The sequence below is a fragment of the Gopherus evgoodei genome, chromosome 19 (genome assembly GCF_007399415.2).
Source record: "Gopherus evgoodei ecotype Sinaloan lineage chromosome 19, rGopEvg1_v1.p, whole genome shotgun sequence".
In the NCBI taxonomy this organism is placed as follows: domain Eukaryota; kingdom Metazoa; phylum Chordata; order Testudines; family Testudinidae; genus Gopherus; species Gopherus evgoodei.
Window position 1 is genome coordinate 727,812 of NC_044340.1, and position 27,938 is coordinate 755,749.

The 27,938-nt window shown below is 44.4% G+C and overlaps 1 protein-coding gene across 7 annotated transcripts in view; it reads right to left on the reverse strand.

The window, feature by feature from the left end:
- Nucleotides 1-27,938, reverse strand: part of ZMAT4 (zinc finger matrin-type 4) — a 198,937-nt gene that overhangs the window by 93,210 nt on the left and 77,789 nt on the right. For all 7 annotated transcript variants that reach the window (XR_003997244.1, XR_003997247.1, XR_003997245.1 and 4 more), the window contains one exon: nucleotides 18,781-18,870. Coding sequence is in view for 1 of the 7 variants with exons in the window: in XM_030538581.1 (XP_030394441.1) it covers nucleotides 18,781-18,870 (90 nt within the window). In the remaining 6 variants the exon portion in view is untranslated. The remainder of the gene's footprint in view (nucleotides 1-18,780; nucleotides 18,871-27,938) is intronic.

The following is a 27,938-nucleotide window of genomic DNA, read 5'->3' on the forward strand; positions in this document are numbered from 1 at the left end:
TAATTAAATATACAAGTCTACAGCATTTTGTCAGTAGCATAGCCTTCCTTTTTCTTCCCTAAGGGTAAATTCCCTGCACAAAAGTGTCCAGATGCTCAGAGCCTTGCTCCAACCCTGAGGAGTAATTATTCCTATTGTCACTTTGTTGCAAGATGGTTCTGTGTGTAAACAGACGGCCTATAGGGCCCTGATCTAGGTTCCTTTCGTCATTGGTTGAATGACATGAAGATGACAGCATTGTGTAACCAGCTGGTAAAATAACATTCCTTGTATATCAAGATGACCTGGACAAATGCTATTAATAAGCCAGTCTGGGGTTTTGACAACGTTCCAATGGACTGCCTTGCCAAAGGCTGGGTTTAGGAAAGAATGCAGGCCAGGGGAGTTTAGATGCTCTGCAAAGGTGACATCCTACTTAGGGAAAGGCAATCTGCCCCTTCCAGGATGTACACCTCACATCAGCAAGGGTGAAACACACACATACCCACACACACGTGCACACCCCACACCCGTTGGTTTGCTCACAGTATGGCACTGCCATTGTTCAGGAGATAGTCTTCTTCTGTGAATGAAGGCACAGCATATACCAACACTACAGTTTTAGTAAGTCTCATGGAAACATGCATCTACAGTCTTGTCTACACAGAGTTGCAGTGCTTTAAACTAAGGTGTGAATTTAAACCAATTCTGCTAAACAGGAACAAACCTTTGTGTGGACACACTGATTTCAGTTGAGCTTAAGTCAATTGGGAACAAAGTTAAGCTAAACTGCAGTAAACTATTCTTAAACCCAAATAATTTCCACACAAGGAGGGAACCAGCTTAACTAAAATCAGTTTATTTAACTGGTACACGTTTTGTGCAAATAAGGTCTTGATCTCTGTTGGAAGCTCTGTCACGCCAGCCTTGGTGGCAGGAAGCGTCTTCCCTTTAGGCAGCCATCTTGTCTCCTTGACAACCTTGTGAGTTTCTAGGCTGCCATACTTCTTTGTAAAGTGTTTTTAAGAACATGGATTCCTGTGAGGGTACAGTCGTTGGATCCTCTCTGGAAAGCGTTGTGTTGTATTATAGCCAGTCCCTACTGTTCAAAAGTCTCAAGTTAGGCCCCAAAATCTTGAAACTGGCTTAAAGATTGTAAGATTTAGAAACCTTTGGGGTTCATTTGTTCTTGCTTTCTGGGTTTTGAACCTTTGGGCTACACTCACGGTCATATTTTCTAGCTTTTCTCCACAACCACGAAGACTAGAAGCTTAGTTTACCTGAATCTGAGATTCTCATGTCATTACATTTCCAGGAGCTGGGGCTTCAAGAAAAACCTTGTATATCGTGAGATTGGTGATAAAAACATGAGAGTTTGCAGCTCTGGGCGGGGCCCAATGGAGGTAGATTCTGTAGCCTCTCATTCAAAGCTGAGAGTTCAAGCCTCCAGCCCTGGCATCAACCCACCAGTGAGTGCCTTTACTTATATTTCCACTGGCCCTGTCTGAAACACCATCAGTGCTCAGGGCTGTCTTCCGGAGCCCCACTGAAATAAAAATGCAAAGCAAAAAGCCAGCAATGCAAATGGGACTGAGCAAGTGCCCAGACTAGGAGCCTAATTGTTACATGCATGTTGCAACATGGATCTTTGAGCCATCTTAAAAAAGAACATTTTCACCCTTTAATTTGAAAAATCTCAAGGTGTACCCTCCCTCCAACTGTGACTCCACCCAAGTCCTGATGGGTAAGACCAGCAAAGCTCTGACATGACTAGCAGAGTTTAACATGTGACATCAGCTACTGACCCTGAAAATATCCCCCTTTCCAGAGAGAGCCACACTTTGCTGTTTCACGAAATCCAAATTGGTTTTGCCAGCCCAAAGATGAAATAATCCCACCAGAAGGGAACTCATCACAAAGCGCTTTGTCTTCAGGCGTGAGCCCTATCACCCTTGCATAAATTGAGAGCAGAATATAGTTTATTTCTAACCCCGGAAAGATTACTTGAGATTTCATTCTGTCACACTTTCACCAATGACAAGACCATTCATCTTCCTGTGATTTTGTATTCATGCCTAGCCATGCTGCTAATTCATAGGGCTTCTTTTAATAACATTATAAACTTCAAAATGAATCTTGTACATCCAACAGAATTAACTTTAGTTATTCAGATGCCTGTTAACAAGTTGCTAAATGGCACAATCCTTACAAGAGACTATGCAGCTGCAGTCCTTTGCTGGATGTCCCTGAAGCAATGTCAGGGAAAAACAAAGAAATGTATTCAATCAATGTGAACCTCCTGTCTTCGTTTATGGGCTTCATTAAGAATAAAAGATAATATGACCCCCTGAAATATAACAATACAAAACATAGCTCCAAAAGCAACGAGAAGCGTCTTAAATAGGAGTTCATTTCTGTGCATCAAGAAAATGCTGCTGTTAAAAAGCTATTTTCCCTAATGCTAAGTGTAAGGTTTGGATCGCCTTCATTTCAGCCTGTGCTTTTATTACCATCTAAGCAAAATGCAAGTGCTGATTTATGGTGATTTGTATCTGTTGCTGAAAGATTTGTTGCACCTCAGAATATCTTACATCCAGCACATTACTTTGAATGAACAATGTTAGACTAAGGGCCATAGTCCACAAAATAAAATAATCCAAGTTCTGCAGCTCTGACAATGGCATAACTCACTCCTAATTCAGGAGGGAAATAACGGATTTGCACTTAGGCTTAAAGCTTGGATCCCTGCTTTTGGCTTCAGTCAAAGACATAGCTACCAGGCTTCCCAAGCATCTATTTAAAACTAGCAACCCCCAAGGCAAGCGGAAAAGAGGCCGTCCAAGAAACACCTGGCGACGCGACCTTTAGTGGAGTGAGTGATGACAAAGCACTGGAGAATATAGTGAAAGGAACGAGCCTTTTCAATGTCTGTGTTTCTTTGTTTCATGGCTTGAAAGGGGAACAGAGATGATGGAGCTTGTTCCCCAGCTAAGAAAGGTAAAGCCGGGAAATCACCATTTTCAAATTGGTGTCCAGCTTTTGACTCATTCACAAGCTTCTCTCGCTTCATTCCGGGCTGCCAATTTTTTCCACTTTCAGTCCCCGCCCTGTATGCAGGATTAAGTCTCACAACTGAAACAGCTCAGAACCTTCTCTAAGTTTATTGTACCACCTGCTCGAAGGGCCAACACACAATGCAGGGAGATTGAACTCTGCACTTGCCGATCCTAGAATATCTGTGTGTGAGAGCCTTGGACCCATGACTTTGCTATAGTTGAACGACTATGTCCAACTTCCAAGCCACAGATCAGAACAGTCACCATATTCTCTAGGACATATTCAGACTTTAACAACCTGTGAACCTCTTTCATTAAAATGTCAAGTCTTGCAAACCCCCTGCTAAAAATGAGTATTTCCAGGGATTTTCTCCTTTACCTGAGTATAAATTATGAAAGCAGTGATCTTGGAAATATAAAATTTGTTTTTATGACATGCTCATTACACACTATTATTATTATTTATCATTACAGTATTTTATTAAATTATGAAAACGGCAACACTCTTCCAAGATTTCACTTTCGTAGCTTGTACCACTTTGAATAAGCCTGTTATAAGACAAGGCTCCTACGTTTCATCAAGGAGCATCAAGTGAGAAACAGCATGAAGGTATTTAAGAAGCCAACTCAAAGAGTTCCTCCTACACAAGCATTCAGGTCTTGAGCAGTCCAGGCAAACAATGCACATTACAACAAAGCTTAAACTTGTTCTTCATAATAATTTTAAAAACAATACTAGCTGCCTGTATAATTTTAAAAACAGCAAAAATATCCATCCCCCTTTTCAGTTCTTATAAGGAGTCTCTAGCGAGAGCTCTGTCTGCCATTAGGGAATTTTTTCCTCCGAGAATCCCCTATAAAATGTTGTGAAACGCCAGGGGTTTGGGAACCACTCCTCTAGGAGAAAGGGAATGCACAGTGGCAAGAATCTCACGCAGAGGATCTACCCCTTGTGAAAAAGGGCCAGTTACCAAACGAGAGTAAACTCAGATGTAGTTAGCAATACTGTACTAATGGAACTGTAGCAGGGCAGCCTCACCTTGAGTGGACCCCTGTGGCAGTCCATGGCACCACCAGTATGCCTGCCTCAGTTTCCCCTTCATTCACGCATATGAAGGAATACAGTCTGTGTCCATTTGAACCCCACCCTTGGACGTAATTTATTCAGGTACACAAGAAATAATCTGCAGAACCCTCATGGTAAAACCAACCTTCCTCAAACTCTAAAGGACAACAGACTCGCAACAGTTATCCCTACCCCTGGCAGGGACATCATTTCCAGATCACCCTCCCAAGAATCTGTCTCCAACCTGGTGCCACTCTTGGACCCTGTTCCAGGGACTCACTCTCTAGGCCATCCACGTGAGCATTCCCAGATCCACTTCTTTCCTATCGCTCTTCTTCTCCCATGGCCCCAGGTCAGGTCCCCTGAACGAGGACTCCCTGCACTGATCCACCGCACATGCCTCCTCACCAGAGAGTCCTACTCCTGCTCAGGGAACCTCCCTCCAGGACCAACTCCTTCTCCTTGGGCTCCATTTCCCACAGCCCTCCACTCAGGCCTGCTGCAAGGGGCCTTCCCACAGCGTTATACACACCCAGGCATCGCCGGTTGTGAATCCAACCCCTGCTCCTGGGAGCCACCCTCCAGCATCAACCCTCTTGTTTTGGGCTCAGCTTCCCTTAGCTAGGCTGGCTCTTCTCCATGTCTCCAGGAGCCTATGCATGAGCTCTCCTATGACTCAGTGAGTTTCCCCAGCCGGGGCCAGTCCTCACCAACAACAGGCTTCACCTTTTGTTCTCCCCAGCAGCTCTCTGGTCCAGCTTTCCTGTGCTGCTCCTGTCTCTCCTCTCCTGGTCAGGCAGCCCCCTGCCCTTCTCTGTCTCCAGCAGCTCTCCCCTGCTGTTTTCCTGTCTCTGATTCTCTCCTCTCCTCCTCAGGCAGCTCTCCCCTGACATTATCTGTCTCTTTTTCACACAGTCCAGGTGCCTTCTCTTAAACCCAGCTGGGACTGGAAGGCAGCTGCTGAGTCACACGTACACTGGACCCTGGTCCCTGTTAAATGGGCAAATCACCCTATGCCAGGAACCAACAGACCTGTCCTACCTGTGGACTAGAGATAGAGAAGCTTAGGCCTTATGGACTAATGAACTGGGACCTAGAATTCTGAGAGCGCCTGTCTCCCTTACCCAAAGCAGTGTCATAAGAACATAAGAACATAAGAACGGCCATACTAGGTCAGACTAAGGGTCCATACAGTCCAGCATCCTGTCTGCCAACAGTGGCCAACGCCACGTGCCCCAGAGGGAGTGAACCTAACAGGTAATGATCCAGTGATCTCTCTGCTGCCATCCATCTCCATCCTCTGACAAACAGAGACTAGGGACACCATTCCTTACCCATCTTGGCTAATAGCCATTAATGGACTTAACCTCCATGAAGTTATCTAGTTCTCTTTTAATCCCTGTTATAGTCCCAGCCTTCACAACCTCCTCAGGCAAGGAGTTCCACAGATTGACTGTGTGCTGTGCAAAGAACTTCCTTTTATTTGTTTTAAACCTGCTCCCCATTAATTTCATTTGGTGGCCCCTAGTTCTTAAATTATGGGAACAAGTGTAACCCTTCTGCCCCTCTGAATTGGCAGCAACAAGGGCAGGGTTCAGTATCCAGGGGTTCCGTTTCAATAACACCATGCATAACCGGCTCAAGCCCCCACCCAGTGACCTGGGACACTTACATACCACACCCCCCTGCGTGCCTCTAGGAGGCAATACTTCCCCTCTCACAAGCACAGAGTCTGAGTGTAGCAAAATCTTTTTAATAAAGGAAGGAAACAATGCGGCATCCCACTGGAGAAACACCATACACAGGATTATAGCACAAACCATAAACAAACAAAAAAAAACCCACCCCCAGGTATTTTTGGCAATGTCCTTTTCCCCTTAGGGTCTTAAGTCCAATCACCTCAAAGTCCAACAACCCAAAAGTCTCTGGTCAGTGCCACCCCAGAATTCGAGAGTTTATCTGCAGAGTTTTACCGCCCCTCCACAGCCTGGGTGGAAAGGATGGGGGGGGGGAAGTCCACACAGGGTGTGGACTTCCCCCCCCACCCTTTCCACCCAGGCTGTTAAGGGGCACCTTATGTGGGCCAGGGCTAACTGCTCCGCCTCTCCATGGAGTTCTGCTGCAGCCTTCACCATAACCAGCTCCACCACACCAGCTGTGCCACTCCTCCAGCTGTCGCTGCAAACCACTTCACTCCGCTCACTGTTCCATGGGCTGCTCCAACACACTGCAAACTGGTCTGCTCTGCCAGCCACTTAACAATAGGTCTTCAGGCTCCCCCACTAGTTAGCACAGCACTCCGTGATCTCAATTCAGCTCTTTCAGTGATTTCAGCTCTTAATAGGGGAGCCCTGGTGCTGGTGCACTATTGGCCCAACATGAATTCAGCTCAGCAGTCTCTAGATGGACTCCTAATAGAATCAAAAATTAGCTCTACTCTTTAACATTGGAGAGAGGAGGATGTGCAATTGGTGTTCCAGGCCCTCAAAAGGGGCCCATACCATCAAGTACACACACCAGTCCCCAACCTCTCTCAATTCATGGGGTTTTGGAACCCATGTCCCATGTTTAGCAAGTACCACCCAACTGAGGTTGAGTCATTTCTGTCACAAAGCAGTTTCACAGCTCCCCATTCACACAATCAGGGTGACAAACTTTTTTTTTCTGCCCCAATAACAAAGAAATTGGGGATCCCAGAGCTGTTAAAATCACCATCCTAAGCTGCTGTGGGGTTATGCTAAGTAGGGGGCTGGATGCCAATGCAAATTCTTGAAATTCTTTCCACACTCTCTACAGTTCACCACCAGATGTCAGAGTAGTGCTCATCCTGACTCTGCTTACATCCTCCCCGAAGCCAAAAATTTGTCGTCCCGACAAATCACCTTCCCTACTATACCAACTCATTGGTCCCCTCCAAAGGGCCTCAGATAGCCCTCTTTAGCTTTCACAAACCTATGCGCTAAATGTATTGGCTCCTCACTATTCACCCAAGGTGCATCGTAAGTTAACCATTTCACTGGTCTTATTACCCTGTCTCGCCTATTGAGAATCCCTGTTGCTGTGGTACGGAGGACATCCTCCTGAGTGATGGATGGGGAGATTTCCTGTGAGTTCTCCTCGGATACTGGCATAGGCCCCTGCATTTCCAGCTCCAACAGTGGAGAGTCCAAGGTGCTCAGGACATCCTCCATCTGCATGTCGCCATCATCCAACAACCTGTGCATGTCATCACACATGGGTCCCACCAATGGCTCAGGAGTGTCAGGAATGGGCCTAAATACATCTGCCATAGGGTTTAGGGTGGAAGAGGAGGTGCTCTCTTTTGATTCAGCTGATTGAGACTGAAATCTTGTCTTCATCCCAGGATACACCATGGTTGTGTCTTCCTCCTCAGACTCACTGTCAGATGTGCTGAGTAGGGGTAAATTAGCTGCAGAAGGCCGGCTGTCCACGTTGGAGGGCGACTTTGGTATAGCACCTTTGTTCTGCCCAGTTGCCCTGTTGTGGCCTAAGGCCTAAGCTTCTCATAAGGGCTGCCTACCAATTCCCCCACAGGGAGCAAAAGGTTTCTGTGCACGGTTTTGGTCTGCCCTGGACCCTCTTCAGGTTTGATCTTGTAGACTGGCAGGTCTCCGAGCTTTTCCATCACCAAGTAAGGTATTGCCGTCCATCTGTCAGCTATCTTGTGTTTGCCAGCTGTCATGGTATAATTCCCCACTCTGAACCTTAGCGTCCAAAAGATGGGGTACCAGTATGAATTCCTCTAAGCTCAATTACCAGCTTAGTACTTGTAGCGCTGCCACCAACCAGGAATTCCAGTGCCTGGTACACTCTGGTACCCCCCTAAAACCTTGCCTGGGGACCCCCAAGACCCAGTCCCTCTGGATCTTAACACAAGGAAAGTAAACCCTTTCCCTCACTGTTGCCTCTCCCAGGCTTCCCCTCCCTGGGTTACCCTGGAAGATCACTCTGATTCAAACTCCTTGAATCTTTAAACAGAGCGGAAAATTTACATTCCCCCCTCCTTCTCTCTCCCCCTCCCAGATTCTCCCTGAGAGAGAAAATAATCCTAACACAGAGAGAAATTAACCTTCCTCTCCCCCTTCCCTCCTTTCTCCCCACCAATTCCCTGGTGAATCCAGACCCAGTCCCCTGGGTTCTCACCAGAATAAAAAAACAATCAGGTTCTTAAACAAGAAAAGCTTTTAATTAAAGAAAGAAAATAGTAAAAATTATCTTCGTAAATTTAAAATGGAATAGGTACAGGGTCTTTTCACTTCCAGCCTAAGTATACAAGTACAAATTAAAATCTTTTCAGCAAAATACCAATTTGAACTCCTTCCAACCAAATACACATTTGCAAATAAAGAAAACAACCATAAGCCTAACTTGCTTTCTCTACCTGGTACTCACTATTCTGAACTTATAAGAGCCTGTATCGGAGAGATTAGAGAGAAACCTGGTTGCACATCTGATCCCTCTGAGCCCCCAGAGTGAACAACAACCAAACACTAACTGCACATACAAAAACTTCCCTCCCTCAAGATTTGAAAGTATCCTGCCCTCTGATTGGTCCTCTGGTCAGGTGACAGCCAGGCTCACTGTTCTTGTTAACCCTTTCCAGGCAAAAGAGATATGAAGCACTTTTGTTCTATTAACTCTTACTTATCTGTTTATGACACCAGCAATATCCAAATTTTGCAACAGGACTGTGTCGCCTGGCTGGAGCTCTTGCAGACACACCCTAGCATCATATCGATGTTTGTTGTGGTCTGCGTTCTTCCGAGCTGCAGACGTAGCTAATTGATAAGCATCCCACAGCTTTTCTCGTAGTCGGGATACATATTGCTGATGGGTTTCATAACTATCGCCATCCTCTGATACACCAAAGCACAGATCTATGGGTAGTCTTGGTTCTCACCCAAACATCAAGAGATATGGGGTGACTCCCGTAGCATCGTTCTTTGTTGTGTTGTAGGCATGCACCAGAAATGCGACATGTTGGCTCCAGCTTGCCTTCTGCTCTGGCCGCAAAGTCCCTAACATATCTAATAGGGTTCGGTTGAACCTCTCTGGCTGAGGGTCACCTTGCGGGTGATCAGGCGTTGTCCTCGACTTTTTAATACCTGCTATCCTCAGCATCTCCTTTAGAAGCTGACTCTCAAAGTCTCGTCCCTGATCCGAGTGTATCCGGGCTGGGAATCCATAAACTGAGAAATACTTTTCCCACAGTACTCGAGCGACGTGGTGGCCCTCTGATCACGTGTGGGATATGCCTGCGCATATCGCGTATAATGGTCGGTCACTATTAGAATGTTCCCAATATTCCTCTTGTCCACTTCTAAAGACAAGAAATCAGTGCAAACAAGCTCCAGAAGTTTGTTGCTGGTGATGTTCTTCAGATATGCAGCCCTCGTGGGCAGAGTTTTCCTTTGAACACATCGCGTGCAGGTCTCACATTTCCTGCGAAAATCTTCAGCCATCCAGGGCCAATAGAATCTACTGCGGATAAGTTCCAGGGTCCTCTCCATCCCTAAATGTCCAAAGTCATCATGCAGGGCCCTCATGGCCAGGGCGCTGTACTCTTTCGGCAGCACTAGTTGATTCTGTTGCTTTTGTAGAGGGTCTGTGGTCGTGCGGTGTAGCACTCCCTGAATCAGTTTTAGTTTGGTCCATTCTCTCAATAGTAGTTTGCCCTCTGGGGTAGGTGGGACAACGGCAGCTGGGCATCGCCCCTCCCTTTTGGCAAGTAGTGTATCACGAATGTCAATATCTTGCAGCTGGGCTTCCTGCCAGTCAGCCGCATTGAGCATGGGCAAGGGAGATTGGTTCAAAGCAATATAGTTTACTGAAGCAGAAGGCACGCATTCATGGGGTAGGCCCAAAGTTTCAGAAACACATCCATGAAGGCTCTCATGGGCCTCCGGCTCTCGGTGACTCACACTGCAAATAGCTCTCACTCCATCCGTGGGTATCACAGCAATTCCTGGCGCCTGTGAACGCCTGGACAATGCATCTGCATCTCCATTGCTTCTCCCTGATTGGTATTGAATGCTGAAGTCATAGCTAGCCAAAGCGGCCACCCATCTATGCTCTGTAGCATCCAGTTTAGCACTTGTTAACACATAAGTCAGTGGGTTGTTGTGTGTCCACACCTGGAACTGAGCCCCATACAAGTAGTCTTGAAATTTCTCAGTGATGGCCCATTTTAAGGCCAAGAACTCCAGCTTGTGGGTGGGATAGCGGGTTTCACTATCAAACAGTCCTCGGCTGCCAAAGGCTACAGGTTTACGCTTGCCTTCCACCTCCTGGTACAGTACTGCCCCCAGACCCTCCAAACTGGCATCAGTATGCAGGATAAATGGCTTGCTCGAGTCAGCAAAGACTAGGACTGGGGCATGAGTTAGGCAAGTAATGATGTCTCGAAAAGCCCTTTCACATCTTTCATCCCACCGTGGCCCAAAGGGTTCATCCCACCGTGGCCCATAGTGTCTCTGCATGGAAGGCCCTTTATTCTTGGTCTTAGATTTGTTCTTGCTGGACGGATATCCCCTGGTAAGATCATTGAGGGGTTTTACAATTGTAGCATAGTTTTTCACAAATCTGCCATAGTAACCACTAAACCCAAGGAAAGTCTTGAGTTCTCTGTAGTTGCTTGGACGTGGCCATGTAGTGAGTGCTTCTATTTTATCAGGATCAGTACTCACACCCTCTTGGGACACGATGTGACTCACATACTTCACTGAGGTCCTGCAGAACTGGCATTTGTCAACTGAAAGCTTTAAACCATAATCCTCCAACCTATCAAGCACTTCAAGAACTCTTTCTTCATGCTCCTCCAAAATTCTTCCAAACACAATCAGGTCATCCAAATAAACTAACACTTGCAGTAAATTCATGTCTCCCACAACTTTCTCCATAAGATGTTGAAATGTGGCAGGTGCTCCAGAAATCCCTTGGGGCATGCATTCAAACTGATAAAACCCTAATGGGCAGATGAAGGCTGTCTTATCCTTATCTTCTTCACCCAGGGGGATCTGGTAGTATGCACTCCGAAGATCCAACACAGAGAACCACTAGCTTCCCAGAAAACAGTCTAAAGCGCTCATCCTGACTCTGCTTACACAAGTAAATAACTTTTCCTTATTCACTTTCTCCACACCACTCATGATTCTATATACCTTTATCATATCCCCCCTTAGTCTCCTCTTTACCAAGCTGAAACGTCCTAGCCTCTTTAATCTCTCCTCATATGGGACCTGTTCCAAACCCCTAATCATCTTAGTTGCCCTTCTCTGAACCTTTTCTAATGCCAGTATATATTTTTTGAGATGAGGAGACCACATCTGTACGCAGTATTCAAGATGTGTGTATACCATGGATTTATATAAGGGCAATAAGATATTCTCTGTCTTATTCTTTATCCCTTTTTTAAAATGATTCCTAACATCCTATTTGCTTTTTTGACTGCATGGACGTTTTCAGAGAACTATCCACGATGACTCAAGATCTCTTTCCTGATTAGCAGTAGCTAAATTAGCCCCTATCATATTGTATGTATAGTTGGGGTTATTTTTTCCAATGTGCATTACTTTACATTTATCTGCACTAAATTTAATTTGCCATTTTGTTGCCCAATTACTAAGTTTTGTGAGATCTTCTTGAAGTTCTTCACAGTCTGCTTTGGTCTTAACTATCTTGAGCAGTTTAGTATCATCTGCAAACTTTTCCACCTCAGTGTTTACCTCTTTCTCCAAATCATTTATAAATAAATTGAATAGGATTAGTCCTTGGAGAACACCACTAGTTACCCCTCTCCAGTCTGAAAATTTACCATTTATTCCTACCTTTTGTTCCCTGTCTTTTAACCAGTTCTCAGTCAATGAAAGGACCTTCCCTCTTATCCCATGACGACTTAATTTATGCAAGAGCCTTTGGTGAGGGACCTTGTCAAAAGCTTTCTGGAAATCTAAGTACGCTAGGTTCACTGGATCCTCCTTGTCCACATGTTTGTTGACCCCTTCAGAGACCCTAATAGATAAGTAAAACATGATTTCCCTTTACAGAAACCATGTTGACTTTTGCCCAACAATTTATGTTCTTCTAAGTATCTGACAATTTTATTCTTTACTATTGTTTCGACTAATTTGCCTGGTACTGACGTTAGACTTACCGGTCTGTAACTGCCGGGATCACCTCTAGAGCCCTTTTTAAATATTGGCGTTACCTTAGCTATCTTCCAGTCGTCGGGTACAGAAGCCAATTTAAAGGACAGATTACAAACCATAGTTAATAGTTTTGCAATTTCACACTTGAGTTCTTTCAGAACTCTTGGGTAAATGTCATCTTGTTCTGGTGACTTGTTACTGTTAAGTTTATCAATTAATTCCAAAACCTCCTCTAATGATACTTCAATCTGTGAGAATTCCTCAGACTTGTTACCTATAAAGGATGGCTCAGGTTTGGGAATCTCCCTAACATCCTCTGCAGGACTGCAGCAAAGAATTCATTTAGTTTCTCCGCAATGACTTTATCATCTTTAAGTGCTCCTTTTGTATCTCCATCGTCCAGGGCCCCATCAGTTGTTTAGCAGGCTTCCTGCTTCTGATGTACTTAAAAAAAATTGTTATTACCTTTTGAGTTTTTGGCTAGCTGTTCTTCAAACTCCTTTTTGGCTTTTCTTATTACATTTTTACACTTAATTTGGCAGTGTTTATGCTCCTTTCTATTTACCTTACTAGGATTTGACTTCCACTTTTTAAAAGATGCCTTTTTATCTCTCACTGCTTCTTTTAATGATTGTTAAGCCATGGTGGCTCTTTTTTTAGTTCTTTTACTGTGTATTTTAATTTGGGATATACATTTAAGCTGGGCCTCTATTATGGTGTCTTTGAAAAGGGTCCATGCGGCTTGCAGGGATTTCACTCTAGTCACTGTACCTTTTAATTTCTGTTTAAATAATCATCTCATTTTTGCATAGTTCCCCTTTCTGAAATTAAATGCCACAGTGTTGGGCTGTTGAGGTGTTCTTCCCACCTCAGGAATGTTAAATGTTATTATATTATGGTCACTATTTCCAAGTGGTCCTGTTACAGTTACTTCTTGGACCAGATCCTGCATCCCACTCAGGACTAAATCAAGAATTGCCTCTCCCCTTGTGGGTTCCTGTACTAGCCGCTCCAAAAAGCAATCATTTAAAGAATCAAGAAATTCTGTCTCTGCATTTTGTCCTCAGGTGACATGTACCCAGTCAATATGGGGATAATTGAAATCCCCCGCTATTACTGAGTTCTTTATTTTGATAGCCTCTCTAATCTCCCTTAGCATTTCATAGTCACCATCACTGTCCTGGTCAGGTGGTCGATAATAGATCCCTCATGTCACAGAGAAACGTTGTGTCAAATGCAGCATCCATTATCAAAACAGGACACTGGAGCATCTTCTGAGGCTGCGTCCAAAGCAGCTTTATTTACAAGCGGATATTGTTTAGGCTAATATAGAAAGGGCTGCTACAGGCAGTCTGGGTAGTTTTTGGTGGGCTGAGAAAGTATAAAACTCAGAGTGATGAGGAAGGGGGCCTTGGTCACTGCCTTCAATTGGGTTCTCTCCCCACCCCATAAGTTGTGAGTCTCATGGGTGTAAAGCCTGTTGACTCTCAGGTCAATATTCTTGGGTTTAATAATGTTCCCAGTCCTGGGTTAGTCTTTGTCTGCTCATCTGATGCCATCCATGCTGGCTCCCACCACCAGGAGACAGAAACTTCCTCTGACAACTGGACCTGGGTTCCAACCCAGCCTTCCAACCTGACCTCTGAACTCTTCCTGCACCTACCGACTGTTAAATAGAAGCTTATTTTCCCCTCTATGTTTTATTAAGTCATTTTTCCACAGACATACCAGTAGTTTTGTAAGTCAGCTGAGAATGGTTGGTTGCCACCCAAGTAATATTTTCAACATCATTTAAGAAAAGAATTCTAGAAGGAAAGCTGGTTTTGTAACACGCAATCCCATCTCATCCCCCTTCATGTGTAAGTAGAGAGAAAGAGACTGACTCTCTAGTTTTTTTGTTTTTTCCAAGAATGCCTAAGTAACATAGGGACACAAGTCCAACTGAAAGTCAGTACACCTTATTATTATTATTATTATTTATATTATTGTAATGTCTAGGAGTCCCAGTCATGGCCCAAGACCCCCTAGTGCTAGGCACTGTACAAAGACAGAACAAAAAGGCAGTGCCTAAGTATAAACTTCATGCTAATATGTCACTTAAGTACTTTTGAAAACCCCATCCAGAAAGTTTACATCACGTGTGTGATTATTAAGGAGTCCATCCATGAGAAAGAACCCTGGACCGCTTAATAATAACCATGAGATGCATCTAATCATCACAGCCAGGACACCACCCAGGCACTAGTTCACTTGGACATTTTATCATTTAACAACACAGGGGTGTATATACAAGAGTATGATAGGATCATGCCCTTAGCCATGTCCACCGAAGGCATAATTGCAGACTGCAGACATGCAGACCTTGCAGTAGTCTGACTTAGGTTTCAGGAACTTTCTTGCCTCCAGTTATGGAGGTAGCAGCCCCACAGCTCAGAAATGCAGTAGACTAACCTCAGAAATGACAACCCTGATGAGGAAAGCCGCATGCATGACGACTTTGTGCCATGTGATGAACTAACAAGAGGATTCCGCTCAGACAGGAATGGAGGGGGATGCACACAGGGACCTTGCTTTAGAAATGCTGTAGGAGTAGAGTGTGGTAACACAGGATGACAACATCTCTGCACTTCTTTGCTTTATTGCAGCTAAAGAAGAAATTGTAGTCACCGAACACCAATTCCTTTACGCCAAGCAGTTTATAGCTAGTTGGAAATTTCAGTTAAAAGCACTGCTCAGGTACAAGATATGCACATTATTAGAAGTATTTAGGCTTTAAAACAGAGCATTTTTCTTTAATTTTTGTGTAATTATTCCACATGTGAATTGAAGCATATATTAAAGCTTTCACCAGGAACCAAAAAAAATATTTATAGTACAAAAATGGTGTATTGATAACTTATCTGCTAATTCAGAATATGAGCTTCAAAACAAAGAAGCCTATATCCTTTATGCTTCTTTCACAGATACCAACAGTATTAGCGCCTTTGTTTAACTGTCTGTAGCATTCCTTATAAGGCATATGGTACTCTTTGCAATATATGTTTTGATACCATTTCTTATGCTCCTGCAGGCAATTCATGCCTTAATAGCATCTCTCCTCCTCTTCAATAAGCGTGGTCACCGACTAGGGCTGCCATACTTCTTAACAGTACCTAATAGTACAAACGGGACCAGCAAGAAAGTACAAATGGATTTCTCCCCATCCCAACCTCTGCCCCAAAGCGTACAAAAAGATTCCATAGTCTCTATCAGTCTTAAACAGGCCTCATTCCCCATTTACAGGTGACAGGGAAATCCTGATGAAAACTAAATTTGCCAAGTCAAGTCATGAGTGACTTCAAATTTCTGAGCCTGTGACCTTCTCAAATTGTGACCTGGTCCCAGCCTGTGACCTTCTCAAATTACTTTTGTCTGAAATGTTAAGTACACATTTAAAAGAAAAGGTCAACAACCAGTCAGTATGCCAAAGACATCAGGTTTGTTTTACAAAAAAATTAAAATAACAAAAGGCTGCCTAATAATTGGGTTATGTAAATTCAGTGCTTTTTAGGATGAAGGCTTAATGGCCGCTTAAGGAATGGAGCATATTTTCATTAGCATGAGATAATGGCAAATATTATCCTCCATGTTATTTAAAGGTCAGCTGGAAAAAGATGTTGATCATGTACAGTTGGAAAGGCCCGTGTCATCAGAAATGTACAGCTGAAACAGGCGTTGCTTCCTTGAAACCTTTGGAAGACCAAGCATTTACTTTCATAGTTAAAAGTTTACAAGAGGTAGGATACACTCTAGAGTCACACAAATATACCATTTTCTCTGCAAGGAGGCCAAGGTACCCTTTTCGGTAACATATGTTTTTACAGAGAAACATAACTGGGCTCCAGTAACATTATACTCAAGTAACTGGCATTTTTAATATTCATTAAAGTCACTATGCCGTGGCTTCAATAACACTACCATCAAGCTGAAATGAGCGGTATGATGTTATCATGCTGCCTTCAAGAGACAGTCTGAATATCTCAACTCTGTTGGCTACACATGAATACAAAGGACTGGATAATATCTGAGCAGGGACACGCAAAGCATATTCCTCCTTGGAAGGCCTGGGAGAGGACAATCATAACAGACTGAAACAGGTTCTGTTGCGCTGGAACAACACTCTGAGCTTGAGAGCCAAAGGATACAGAAGGGAAGCAAAATTGTCACATGGCGATCACCTAATGGACAGATGGGGGATATGATGTATTACATAGCCACAGACCATATACACTCGCTGGGTGTGTAGATGAAGGGCAGGCACAGAGCTGTCAAGGCAAACTCAGGCTGGTTTCTTATTAGCAGGAGAAAACAGAAAGTCAAATGGGTTCCAAAAGCAAAAAGGGTGAGTGTCTGGATGCTGAGCAATGTGTAGGGAAGAGCTGGATGGAATTAGAAAGCAGGTTGGAGGCACCAGGGGATGAAGAGAGAGACCCCAGGAAGAAGCTTTGAACAAGACCCAGATCTGAAGAGCGGATTGTTTCACAGTAAGAAATATTTTTAGTGTGATGACCATGGCTTTTGCTGCCCAGCTCTCACGAATATTAAATCTCCCACACTGAACTGTTCATGCCAAGTGATTTAAACTAGGAAAAGACAGATATCAATGAGGGCAATACAAAATGGACCTAAGTGAAAGGATCTTGAGATGGGCAAAGAGAGCAGCTGTCACAGCCAAGTACGCAGAGAATTGCCAAGAAATTGAAGTTGATACATTCAAAGGCCGTAAAGAAGAGTGGAATCAGGGATACAGGACACACTAGAATAGAAATTGCTCACTGACGTGTATTTCTTCCTTCCTCATTTTCCTTTGACTAGTTACTCTCCCCCATGAATGGCTTTCTAGCTGCCTCTCTAACACAGTGCTTCCCTCTGCTGCCACTGGTTCTCTCCCTGATGTTTTCTACCATGGGGTAAAAAAGTTGTGCACAAATATCATCTGAATGTATGGAACCTGAAATGTCTTCAATCCAGACTTCCAGTGGAACAGTTACAGAACTTTAACCATTACAATTAACGAGCAGTTTTTACTACCCCAAATTCAAAGGGAACTAGACTGAAAGTGCAATCATCCACGTAGTCATTAGCCTTTCAGTCATTTCCACTGCAGTTCACCAGCCAACAGACTAAGGCCATGGCTACACTTACAGCTCTGCAGCGCTGGTAGTTACAGCTGTGTTCGTACAGCTGTGTAGGGAAAGCGCTGCAGTGTGGCGACACTGACAGCTACCAGCGCTGCAGTGTGGCCACATTTGCAGCATTTGCAGCACTGTTGGGAGTGGTGCATTGTGGGCAGCTATCCCAGCATTCAAGTGGCTGCAACGTGCTTTTCAAAAGAGGGGGGTGGGGTGGAATGTGACAGGGAGCGTGGGAGAGACAGAGAGATTGGATTTTTGGAGCTGACACTGTTCTCAGCTCCCTGCCTTGCAAGTTCTAAGGACTGGAAGACACACAATGCCTACCTTCAATCATTTTAAAAGTTCTGACCCCTTCCCCCACCCCTCTCTCATTCACTAAATGCAAATTATGCACTCCTAAATAGCCGTCAGACCAGATAAGCATCTGCTCAACATGGACTTCCCCCTCCCCCTCTGCCGTGTGAGCGTGCTGTTTCTCTCTTCAAGCAAACAGCTGTGAACATTCCAAAGTAATTCCCCTGCCTGCCTCCGCTCGCTCAGCAAACAGGAGCTGTGTTTGTTTTTTAAATAAGCAGTTTGGCTGAACTCCGAGCTCCCCCTTTCTTCCGGTTTGTTGTGGACAGGAATTCTGGGATACCTCCTTATACCCCGGAGGTCAATAAAAGCACTGGTGGGGTCCACACTTGCTGACCAGCGCTGGTGATCCACCAGCGCTGGAATCGCTACACCCGAGGCTCAACTGGGTGTACAGCCAGCGCTGCAACCAGGGAGTTGCAGCGCTGGCTGTGCTTTGCAAGTGTGGCCACATCCTAAGTTGCAGCGCTGTAACCCCCTCACCAGCGCTGCAACTCTCTAGTGTAGCCATGGCCTAAATGTTCCCTTCGTTGACTCTTTGATCTCACTCCTGTCCCTGTTATCTCATTAGTTGTCCCCCAGAATCATTTAGTTCCCAGGTCCTGTGGATCCTCCCCTTAGGCTGGGGGGAGGTCCTTTAGCAGCGGGCGGGTCCTGGATTCCAATAGGAACAAACTAAATGTCTTTGGTCTGGCTCTAAATGGACTGAATGCCTACTAGATTTGTGTCATGAGACTACGTTTTTTTCTGTCTTTTCTACAACAAAGACAAGTAAAAACTAAAAATTCAATTACTGTTGCTGACACATGTCATATTTTCTGTATCATTTATGGAAAACTGTTTTCAATAACTTAGCATTTCAGCTCCCCCAACTGGTACCTCTGGGTATGTGATTACCTGATGCTTTCATAGGTGGTACATGCCTTTGCACAGGGTCACAGATTCACAAAGCAGCGCAGAATAGGGCTCTGAAACATACTCACGTTTTCTGATCGGAGCTTCTTGGCCGGGCAGCCTCCGTCTATGGGATGTAGCATGTAGTAAAGTCTCACTTTGCTCGCATGTTTCCGACTCTGTGAAGGAAGAGCAAAAACTGGTGAGGCAACAAGCACTGGTGAGGCAACAAACATTCTTACTGGACAGCAGAGAGAACCAAAACTTGAATGAGATTTATCAGCCCCCTTGATAAATATCAATCCTGAGATGCGAGAGGGGGAAACCCTTAGTGAGTAACTCCTACATTCAGAGAACATTTCACAGAGCTTGCACGATGACTGTGGAACAGAGTGCAATCCTGGAGATATTGTAAAGCCATCAGCTATAGAGATAAATGAATGCTGCCTTCAGTCCTGGCTGCCCAGCTCCATGAAGATCGAGCAGAAATGGAAAAGGTTCAGAGAATGGCAACACAAATTATTGGAGGCAAAGAAAGATTTCCAGCCCAGGAAAGATTTAATAACAAAGGATTTGACATTTATATGAACAACAGGAACTTCCACAATTGCTGTACTTAGGATAAAAATGTATAAGGGATATAAAACCTAATGCTCCAGGAAATAAGTAAATCAATAACTGCATAGGGTTAGGGCAAAACTTCCCCTATGGGCAAATTATCAAATAATTGTGCATTATAGAGCTTTTATGCCTTCCTCTGAAGCATCCGGTGGTGTCCACTGCCAGAAACAGTATACTGGACTAGATGGACCTTGGTCTGAGCTAGCATAGAAATCCTGGTTCTCTTCCTCTCCTTTTTTTAGTGGTAGTCTCAGATAAACCTTGCCCAATACTCCGAAAATCTGGGAGGTTGATTGTTCCTGGAACTAAGCTCCACTGGCAGGGAAAAGGCCCAAGTTAGTTCCATAGTTGTTAAAAAACAACCCTTCCACTCCCTGCCCCAAACAAACATTCCGCTCCCAAATGCTAATGCTCTGTTTTGTTTGATAACAGCCATCAACCTCTCAGGAAGTGGGAATAAAAGATCTGTGGACTTAAAGAAGAGAGACCCCCATCACCCACAGGCCCAAGTTCCACGTGGGGCACTAATTGCTCCACAATAAAATACACTTCCAAGGAATGAACTCTTCCCAGGTTAGCAACCTGGGGGCTGTTTTCCCTCCCCCAAGAATATTTAGGACAGTTGCTTTGCTTGCTCAGTAACTTTCCCAAAGAGTTTAGCCAGCAATCAATCAATATGTGCATAAACACAGCAGCAACCGCTGCCAAAGAGCCCGACGTGCCGCCCCTTCCCCTTGGCTGCCCCAAGCTCCTGCTTGCTGCACTGGTGCCTGGCGTTGCCCTGGCACTACTTGTGCTTCATGCTCTCAGGCAGGAAATAGAATGAGAAATCAGGACGAGTGTTGAAGGGTGAAGGACCTGCTTGGTCCTCAGGTCAGTCAAATGCAAGCAAACAATACAGTATACGTGCCAGTGGCACCAGGAAACCAACATGCTGATCATCTAAGACACAGACCGGAGGTGACAGGGTGCCTAAATACTACGATAATAGGCCCATGGCAAAGATCAGATGGTTAGAGAGAGAGAAATAATAATGATTAGTCACTGTGACAGGTTTCAGAGTAGCAGCCGTGTTAGTCTGTATCAGCAAAAAGAACGAGGAGTGCTTGTGGCATCTTAGAGACTAACAAATTTATTTGAGCATAAGCTTTTGTGGGCTAAAACCCACTTCATCAGATGCATGTAGTGGAAAATACAGTAGGAAGATATATATACACAAAGAACATGAAAAAATGGGTGTTGTCATACCAACTATAACAAGAGTAATCCATTAAGGTGGGCTATTATCATCAGGAGAAAAAAAACTTTTGTAGTGATAATCAGGATGGCCCATTTCCAACAGTTGACAAGAAGGTGTGAGTAACAACAGGGGAAAAAATTAGCATGGGAAATAGTTTTTACTTTGTGTAATGACCCATCCACTCCCATTCTTTATTCAAGCCTAATTTAATGGTGTCCAGTTTGCAAATTAATTCCAGTTTTGCAGTTTCTCGTTGGAGTCTGTTTTTCAAGTTTTTCTGCAACTTTTAGGTCTGTAATTGAGTGACCAGGGAGGTTGAAGTGTTCTCCGACTGATTTTTTCATGTTATAATTCTTGACGTTTGATTTGTGTCTATTTATTCTTTTGCGTAGAGACTGTCCGGTTTGGCCAACGTACATGGCAGAGGGGCATTGCTGGCACATGATGGCATATGTCACATTGGTAGATGTGCAGGTGAACAAGCCCCTGATGGTGTGGCTGATGTGATTAGGTCCCATGATGGTGTCCCTTGAATAGATATGTGGACAGAGTTGGCAATGGGCTTTGTTGCAAGGACAGGTTCTGGGTTGGTGTTTTTGTTGTGGTGTGTGTGGTTGCTGATGAATATTTGCTTCAGGTTGGGGGGCTGTCTGTAAGCGACAGTATCTCTACCAACAGTCTTAGGTTAGCTCAGGAAGAGAGAGAGTAGCATCAATATTGTGTCATATATACAAAATAAATAACATCCTCTGATGGCAAGTATTTAGCAATATAAATATTCCTGTTTTTAATGGCTGAAAACAAACAACATTGAAAGCAGTTAAACTCCAGACCTGGTTATTTCACTTTCAGTTACAAGAAAAGTGCCATTGAGGCAAAAAGAAAACTGGAAATAACAATTACTTGAAATTGCATTAAGGGTCAGTTTCATGCTATTTCTTGTATTAACAATTCTGCATTTTAAGCAAAGTCATTACTGTGATTCAAACCGCATTTGTTTCATGCTTCTAGGAGCGGCCAGTACCAACCTCCCTCTTGGTTAATTAAGCCCCTTGCCCCTTAGCGCTCCCAATTCTGCTAGAGACAAGGCTCCTTCCCACATTTATTTTTATGTCTGACAGAACCCCAAGGCCTTCAAAGAGAGAGACTCTACAGCAGGGATGCAGAAGAGCAGTCTAATTTGTGACAGAGAACACACTTTGTGTAATGCTTTAATAAATCTCCTACATTATCAAGTTCTTCTGGCAAAGTCATTCATCAAATATGCATCTCCTTGAAATCTTGTGTTAACCCTTAGCAAGGAACGTAGGTCCACCCCAGCAGGATCTGCTGAGCAGGCACCCAGCATTCCCAAATTATTCGTGCTGCAGCAGTTTTCAAAGGGCTTGTTTTTGTGCAGAAGGGACAGAAACGTTTGGAGGTGCCTAGGTTGGATAATTCTTTTTCCAGCCTCATAGGAAGGAGCTGGTAAATGCTAGTTCCACACTGTGTTCTGGACAGCTGAAAAGGGGAAATGAAATGTACTCCTCATATTAGTAAAAACCCTGTGATTTTTAATATATAAAGAAGGATTAAAGCTTCCACAGCAAGAGCCCTAAATTGCTGCAGACAAGTTTTTAGGGCATCGCTTAATCAGAATCAGAGTCCTTGTCTTCCTGTAGATCTAAGGGAAGAAATCTGCAGCTAACAGACACGCAGACAAAATCCAGACATGCACAGCAGCTATTATTATGCAAACAAGTGTGCTCTGAATCTCCATTTTTGAGTGCCCTGCAGAACAACTGTAGCACTATATTATAATTTCAGATCACAGATTTGCAATTTTAAAAAATTAAATTACCCTTAAAGAGTGGCGGAACAGTTTTTCCATTGTGTGAACATGGAGCTAAATTTGTATGCGTAAATGTGACTGTGCATTTTAAGCAGGATCATGCAATAAATCAAAACAAACAAATAAAAAGATGGAACAAATCAGTGCAGATAAATAGTGTCACGTATCTTTCCCCACCTCCTCTTCTTATAAGGCTTCAGAAAATGGATTTTCCCTGACAGACCTCAAATCGGTCTAAAACCAGTGTGGTTAGAGCTAAATAGAGGAAAATCCAAATGCCTGTATTATCAAAGATTAAAAGTCAAGACACGTGATTAAGCAATTTAAAAATGACAGAGTTAATCCATTTGAATTTTAAAGAATTGAGCTGAGCAAGTCAGTTCCATATGTCACTGGTCCCACTGAGTTTCTTCCTTGAACTTGTAGCAATAGCATATGAACTTTTCTTTGTGTTTCACTCACTAGAGATCTGCATAACTGGAAACCTGGGGCCTGCTCCAGTGCTCAGTAAAGTCAGTGCAAAGGCTCTCAATTTCAGTGGGCTTTGGGTTGGGCCCGAACTGGGAAGGAAGTATTGAGAGTGACACTGATACTTCGCACTCGGACGCAGTACATAGCATTGAATGAGCCTTGTTCTCAGATGCATTGTGGGGCACAGGTGCTTTGCACTACACTGGCAATGTAAAAGAACACTGCCAGTGAGCAAGAGTGTAACGCACAACCACTGTCAGTCCCCTTTGCACTGAGAGTGGTATGAACAAAAGAAAATCAGGCCCAGTGTTGTTATGACACTCTGAAGATGTTAAGTAATTAATCGATGAACCCTCACATCTCCCGTCAGGAGGAGAATATCCCCATTTCACAGCTAGGGCAGGGATGCATCTAGCAGTTAATGGCCTGAAGTCACCGGGTACAGACAGGACTCTGTTCCTCATGGGGTCCGACTCCAAGGGGCTTGGCCAGCGTCACACTGCACAGATGTGATGCAGCCAGGTAGTTCCTGTGGTTAAAACTTGGGACTGCACTCTCGGAATTCTGAGTTCTGTCACAGCTGTATTACACACTCCTTGGGTGACCTTGGGAACGCCTCAGCTCCCCTGCTCTAAATGGGGATATTGATTCTCACCAGCCTCACTTGAGAGTGGCAAGGTTTGATCCCTTGTTAGGAATGCAGATCCTGCCAGCCTAGATCAGACCCCAAATCCAGCTACACCTCTACCCCGATATAACACTGTCCTCGGGAGCCAAAAAATCTTACTGCGTTATATCGAACTTGCTCCGATCAGCCAGAGTGTGCAGCCCTGCCCCCTTGCAGCACTGCTTTACCGCGTTATATCCGAATTCATGTTATATCGGGTTGCGTTATATTGGGGTAGAGGTGTAATTCAGCACCCTCTCTCTGACGATGCGCAGCACCAGAGGCTTGAGAGGAAGGTATAAGAAACCGGCAGTAGGAGATGTGGGAAAATCTGCCCCCATGGAGGTTTCAGCCTAACCCCTAATACAGACTGTTATATCCATTGTAAAATTTGTTATTTAGAACACTTCGTCATCATCACATGGAAAGAGCTGTGAGTGCAAAGTATTCTTACTAGGACAATGTGGCTTTTCTATTTTGGTCTGTTTAGTTCTATGCTTTGTGCAGTCTAGCTGTATGTAGCTATACTCTGCTGTCTGGCTCAGTTTATGTGCAGTACAGAAAAATTATTTTTAAAGATTAAAAGACAAGATTTTAGTAAATCATTTTAAGTGTTCTTTTCTAGATGAGACAAAGTGCTGTGCAATAAGTGATCTCAAAACATCATCATTAAAAGGCAACCAAAGCGCCATCTCTATTTAAAACACCTTTATTATATCTCTAGATTTATATGTGCTGAAAAAGGAAGATTATAGGCTCTAGGCGTAACTTCAAAATCTAGATCAATAAAGATCCCTCACATAAATGAACTGCAGCTAATATTATCCAGCAGAGCTTTGCTGCTAGCCTAGAACTCAGGACCTACCCCAAACCTTTGCAGGTATTTAGTAAGCCTCTCATTTACTGTAAGGGCTAAGAGATAGTGCGGCAGATTTGTCAACCCACTTTATCTGTGGTACTTCCTGCATTTACATGTGTATTTATCACCTTAACAACCTGTCAAGAGCAAAGTGATTATTTACAACATCCTGCTTGCAAACAGTCCTGCTGGTCCCTCCAAGCTGCAGACTTGAAATCTGCAGCTTGGAGGTGTTGGAAAGGGTAAGTGTTAAGAGAGGTGGTGATATCACTGGCTGGCAGCTTCTCTGCTGCACTGTGCTGTGCGAAGAAATTGAAATGCCACTGAGCAGAACAAATTTCTTCAGGACAAAAGTGTTTTGAATGGAACTTGGAGGCCCAGTTGAACAGTTTCTATCCCTTCGTTTCAGAGAACAAAGAGGCATGAAGACATTCAGATACTACAGCGGTGAGTACTGTCGATGCTAATAAATATATACAAAGTGCCCCATTTCCTCCTCGTTACATGCTTTGAGTCAGTTCTGTGTACAAAGATGCTGTGGGAGATCACTCCAAACTAAATGAAAACCATGGTAGGTTGATATAACTCTGCCTCTTCTCACAGTTTGCAACCAAGTTCTTGTAGATGTCAGGGGAAAAGAGCATAAACCAGAACCATTTACCTGAATTTGGAGGTATTTGGATAAAATGGGGCCTATGCCTGACCCCTGATTCATTTATTCACTCTAAAAAATAAAAACAGGCACATTTATCAGACTACCAGCTCAGGAACAAGAATCCTCATCCAGAAGAAATCTACTGATTCATCTCCTGTAGCCCCAAAAGTTGTCCTCAGAGTGCACTGTGTTTCTCTGTGTCAAAGGCCTGGTCTACACTACGCGTTTAAACCAAATTTAGCAGCATTTAACCGATTTAACCGTGCACCCATCCACACAACAAGGCCTTTAATATCGATATAAAGGGCTCTTTAAATCGGTTTCTGTACTCCTCCTCGACGAGAGGAGTAGTGCTGAAATCGGTATTGCCATGTCGGATTAGGGTGAGTGTGGCTGCAAATCGACGGTATTGGCCTCTGGGCGGTATCCCACAGTGCACCATTGTGACTGCTCTGTGAAGCAATCTGAACTCGGACGCATTGGCCAGGTAGACAGGAAAAGCCCTGCAAACTTTTGAATTTCATTTCCTGTTTGGCCAGCATGGAGAGCTCACCAGCACAGGTAACAATGCAGTCTCCTGAGAATCGAAAAAGAGCTCCAGCATGGACTGCACGGGAGGTACTGGATCTGGTCGCTATATGGGGAGAGGATTCCGTGCTAACAGAACTCCATTCCAAAAGATGAAATGAAAAAACATTTGAAAAAATTTCCAAGGCCATGATGGAGAAAGGCCATACCAGGGACTCAGTGCAGTGCAGAGTGAAAGTTAAGGAGCTCAGACAAGCCTACCAGAAAACCAAAGCAAACGGAAGGTCTGGGGCAGAGCCGAAAACTTGCCACTTCTACGCTGAGCTGCATGCAATTCTAGGGGGGTCTGCCACCACTACCCCACCCCTGTCCTTGGATTCCGAGGTGGGGGTGGTAATCTCAGCCATGCCTGAAGATTCTGCGGACGGGAAAGATGAGGAGGAGGAAGAAGAGGACGAGCTTGCAGAGAGCACAGAGCACTTTGTTCTCCCCAACAGCCAGGAGCTTTTTCTCACCAGATGGAATTACCCTGCCAGCCCTCCAAGCCACTAGCGCAGACAATGAAGCCATGGAAGCAACCTCTGGTGAGTGTACCTTGGTAAATATAAAACATGGTTTAAAAGCAAGAGTTTTTTAATGATTCATTTGCCCTGAGGACTTGGGATGCATTCGCGGCCAGTATAGTTATTGGAAAAGTCTGTTAACATGTCTGGGGATGGAGCGGAAATCCTCCAGGGACATCTCCATGAAGCTCTCCTGGAGGTACTCCAAAAGCGTTTGCAGAAGGTTTCTGGGCAGGGCAGCCTTATTCCGTCCACCATGGTAGGACACTTGACCACAGCATGCATGTAGCAAGTAATCTGGTATCATTGCATGACAAAGCCTAGTTGCGTATGGTCCCAGTGATTGCTGGCATTCAAGAAACATCCGTTCTTTATCTCGCTGTGTTATCCTCAGGAGAGTGATATCATTCATGGTAACCTGGTTGCAATTTAGGAATTTAATTAAGGGGACAGAGATGGCCATTCCTACTGGGCTGTTTGCCTATTGCTTAAAAGAAATCCTTCCTTGCAGGTAGCCAAGCAGGGGCGGGGAATGGCACTGAGCTTTTTCGCGTTTGGCTAGCAGGGATCTTCCCTGCTACCAGACATGCAGTAGGCGGGAGAGGAGGGTATTTAGCAGTGATCTTCCATGATATCAGCCACACGGGGGGGAGGGGTAAAGCGATCAGCCCAGAGAATTGAATGGGGGGTGGTTTCTGCTGCTGCATGTTAACAGGAAAGAAGCAGCACTGAATGGGATTTGCTTGGTATTTGGGAAAGGAGGGCGCTGGATATATGAAGGCTGCAGAAGCCGAAGGACAATGGCTTACTATGACCGCATGCAAGCTGAATTCTGCTGCCCAGAACTGCGTCTGTGAGATCTCTAACACCAGAGTCACAGGCACTCAATATTAAGATGCAAAATGTGACCTTGTAGTGAAATCACATGTGCTATGTAAGGTGAATAGTGTTGTTCACCGTGAAAGAGTATAAGCATTGTTCTGTAAAATATATCTTTTAAAATACTTCTTTCCCTTTTTTCCCCTCCCTCATACGGCTGCAAATTTTTCAAGCGTCCCTACTCCATCCTGAAGGCTATCTCAGATAAGTCGGCGGAAAAAAAAGACACGAGACGAAATGTTCTCGGAAATCATGGAAGTGACCCGAAATGAAAGAGCTCATCTGAATGAGTGGAAGGACGTGGTATCACATTACAGGAAAGATGCCAGTGAACGTGAGGACAGGAGGGACCAATGTGAGGATAGGAGGGATGAACGTGAGGAGAGGAGAGACGCTCGAGATGAGAGGTGGCAGCAGGAAGATCAGAGGTGGTGGGATGCAACACTGGGGCTGCTGCATGATCAAACTGACATCCTCTGACGTTTGGTGGAGCTTCAGGAACAGCAGCAGGGTCACAGAGTGCCGCTGCAGCCCCTGTGTAACCACCCTCACTCCTCACCATGTTCTATGTCTTCCTCACCCAGACGTGTAAGAACGTGTGGGTAAAAGCTTTGTGCACCCGGCCACTCCACCCCAGTGGACAGCCCAACCAAAAGGCTGTCATTACTTTTAAATTTTTTTAGTGGCCTTTTCCTTCCCTCCTATCCTCCTCCCAAACCACACCCGGGCTACCTTGTCAGTTCTCTCCCTTTTTTTATAATGAATTAATAAAGAATACATGATTTTTAAATGATAGTGACTTTATTTCCTTTGAAAGCAAGCTGTAATCGAAGGGGGAGGGTGAGTTGCTTACAGGGAATGAGTCAATCAAGGGGCGGGGAGTTCATCAAGGGGAAACAAACACAGCAGTCACACCGTACCCTGGCTCGTGAT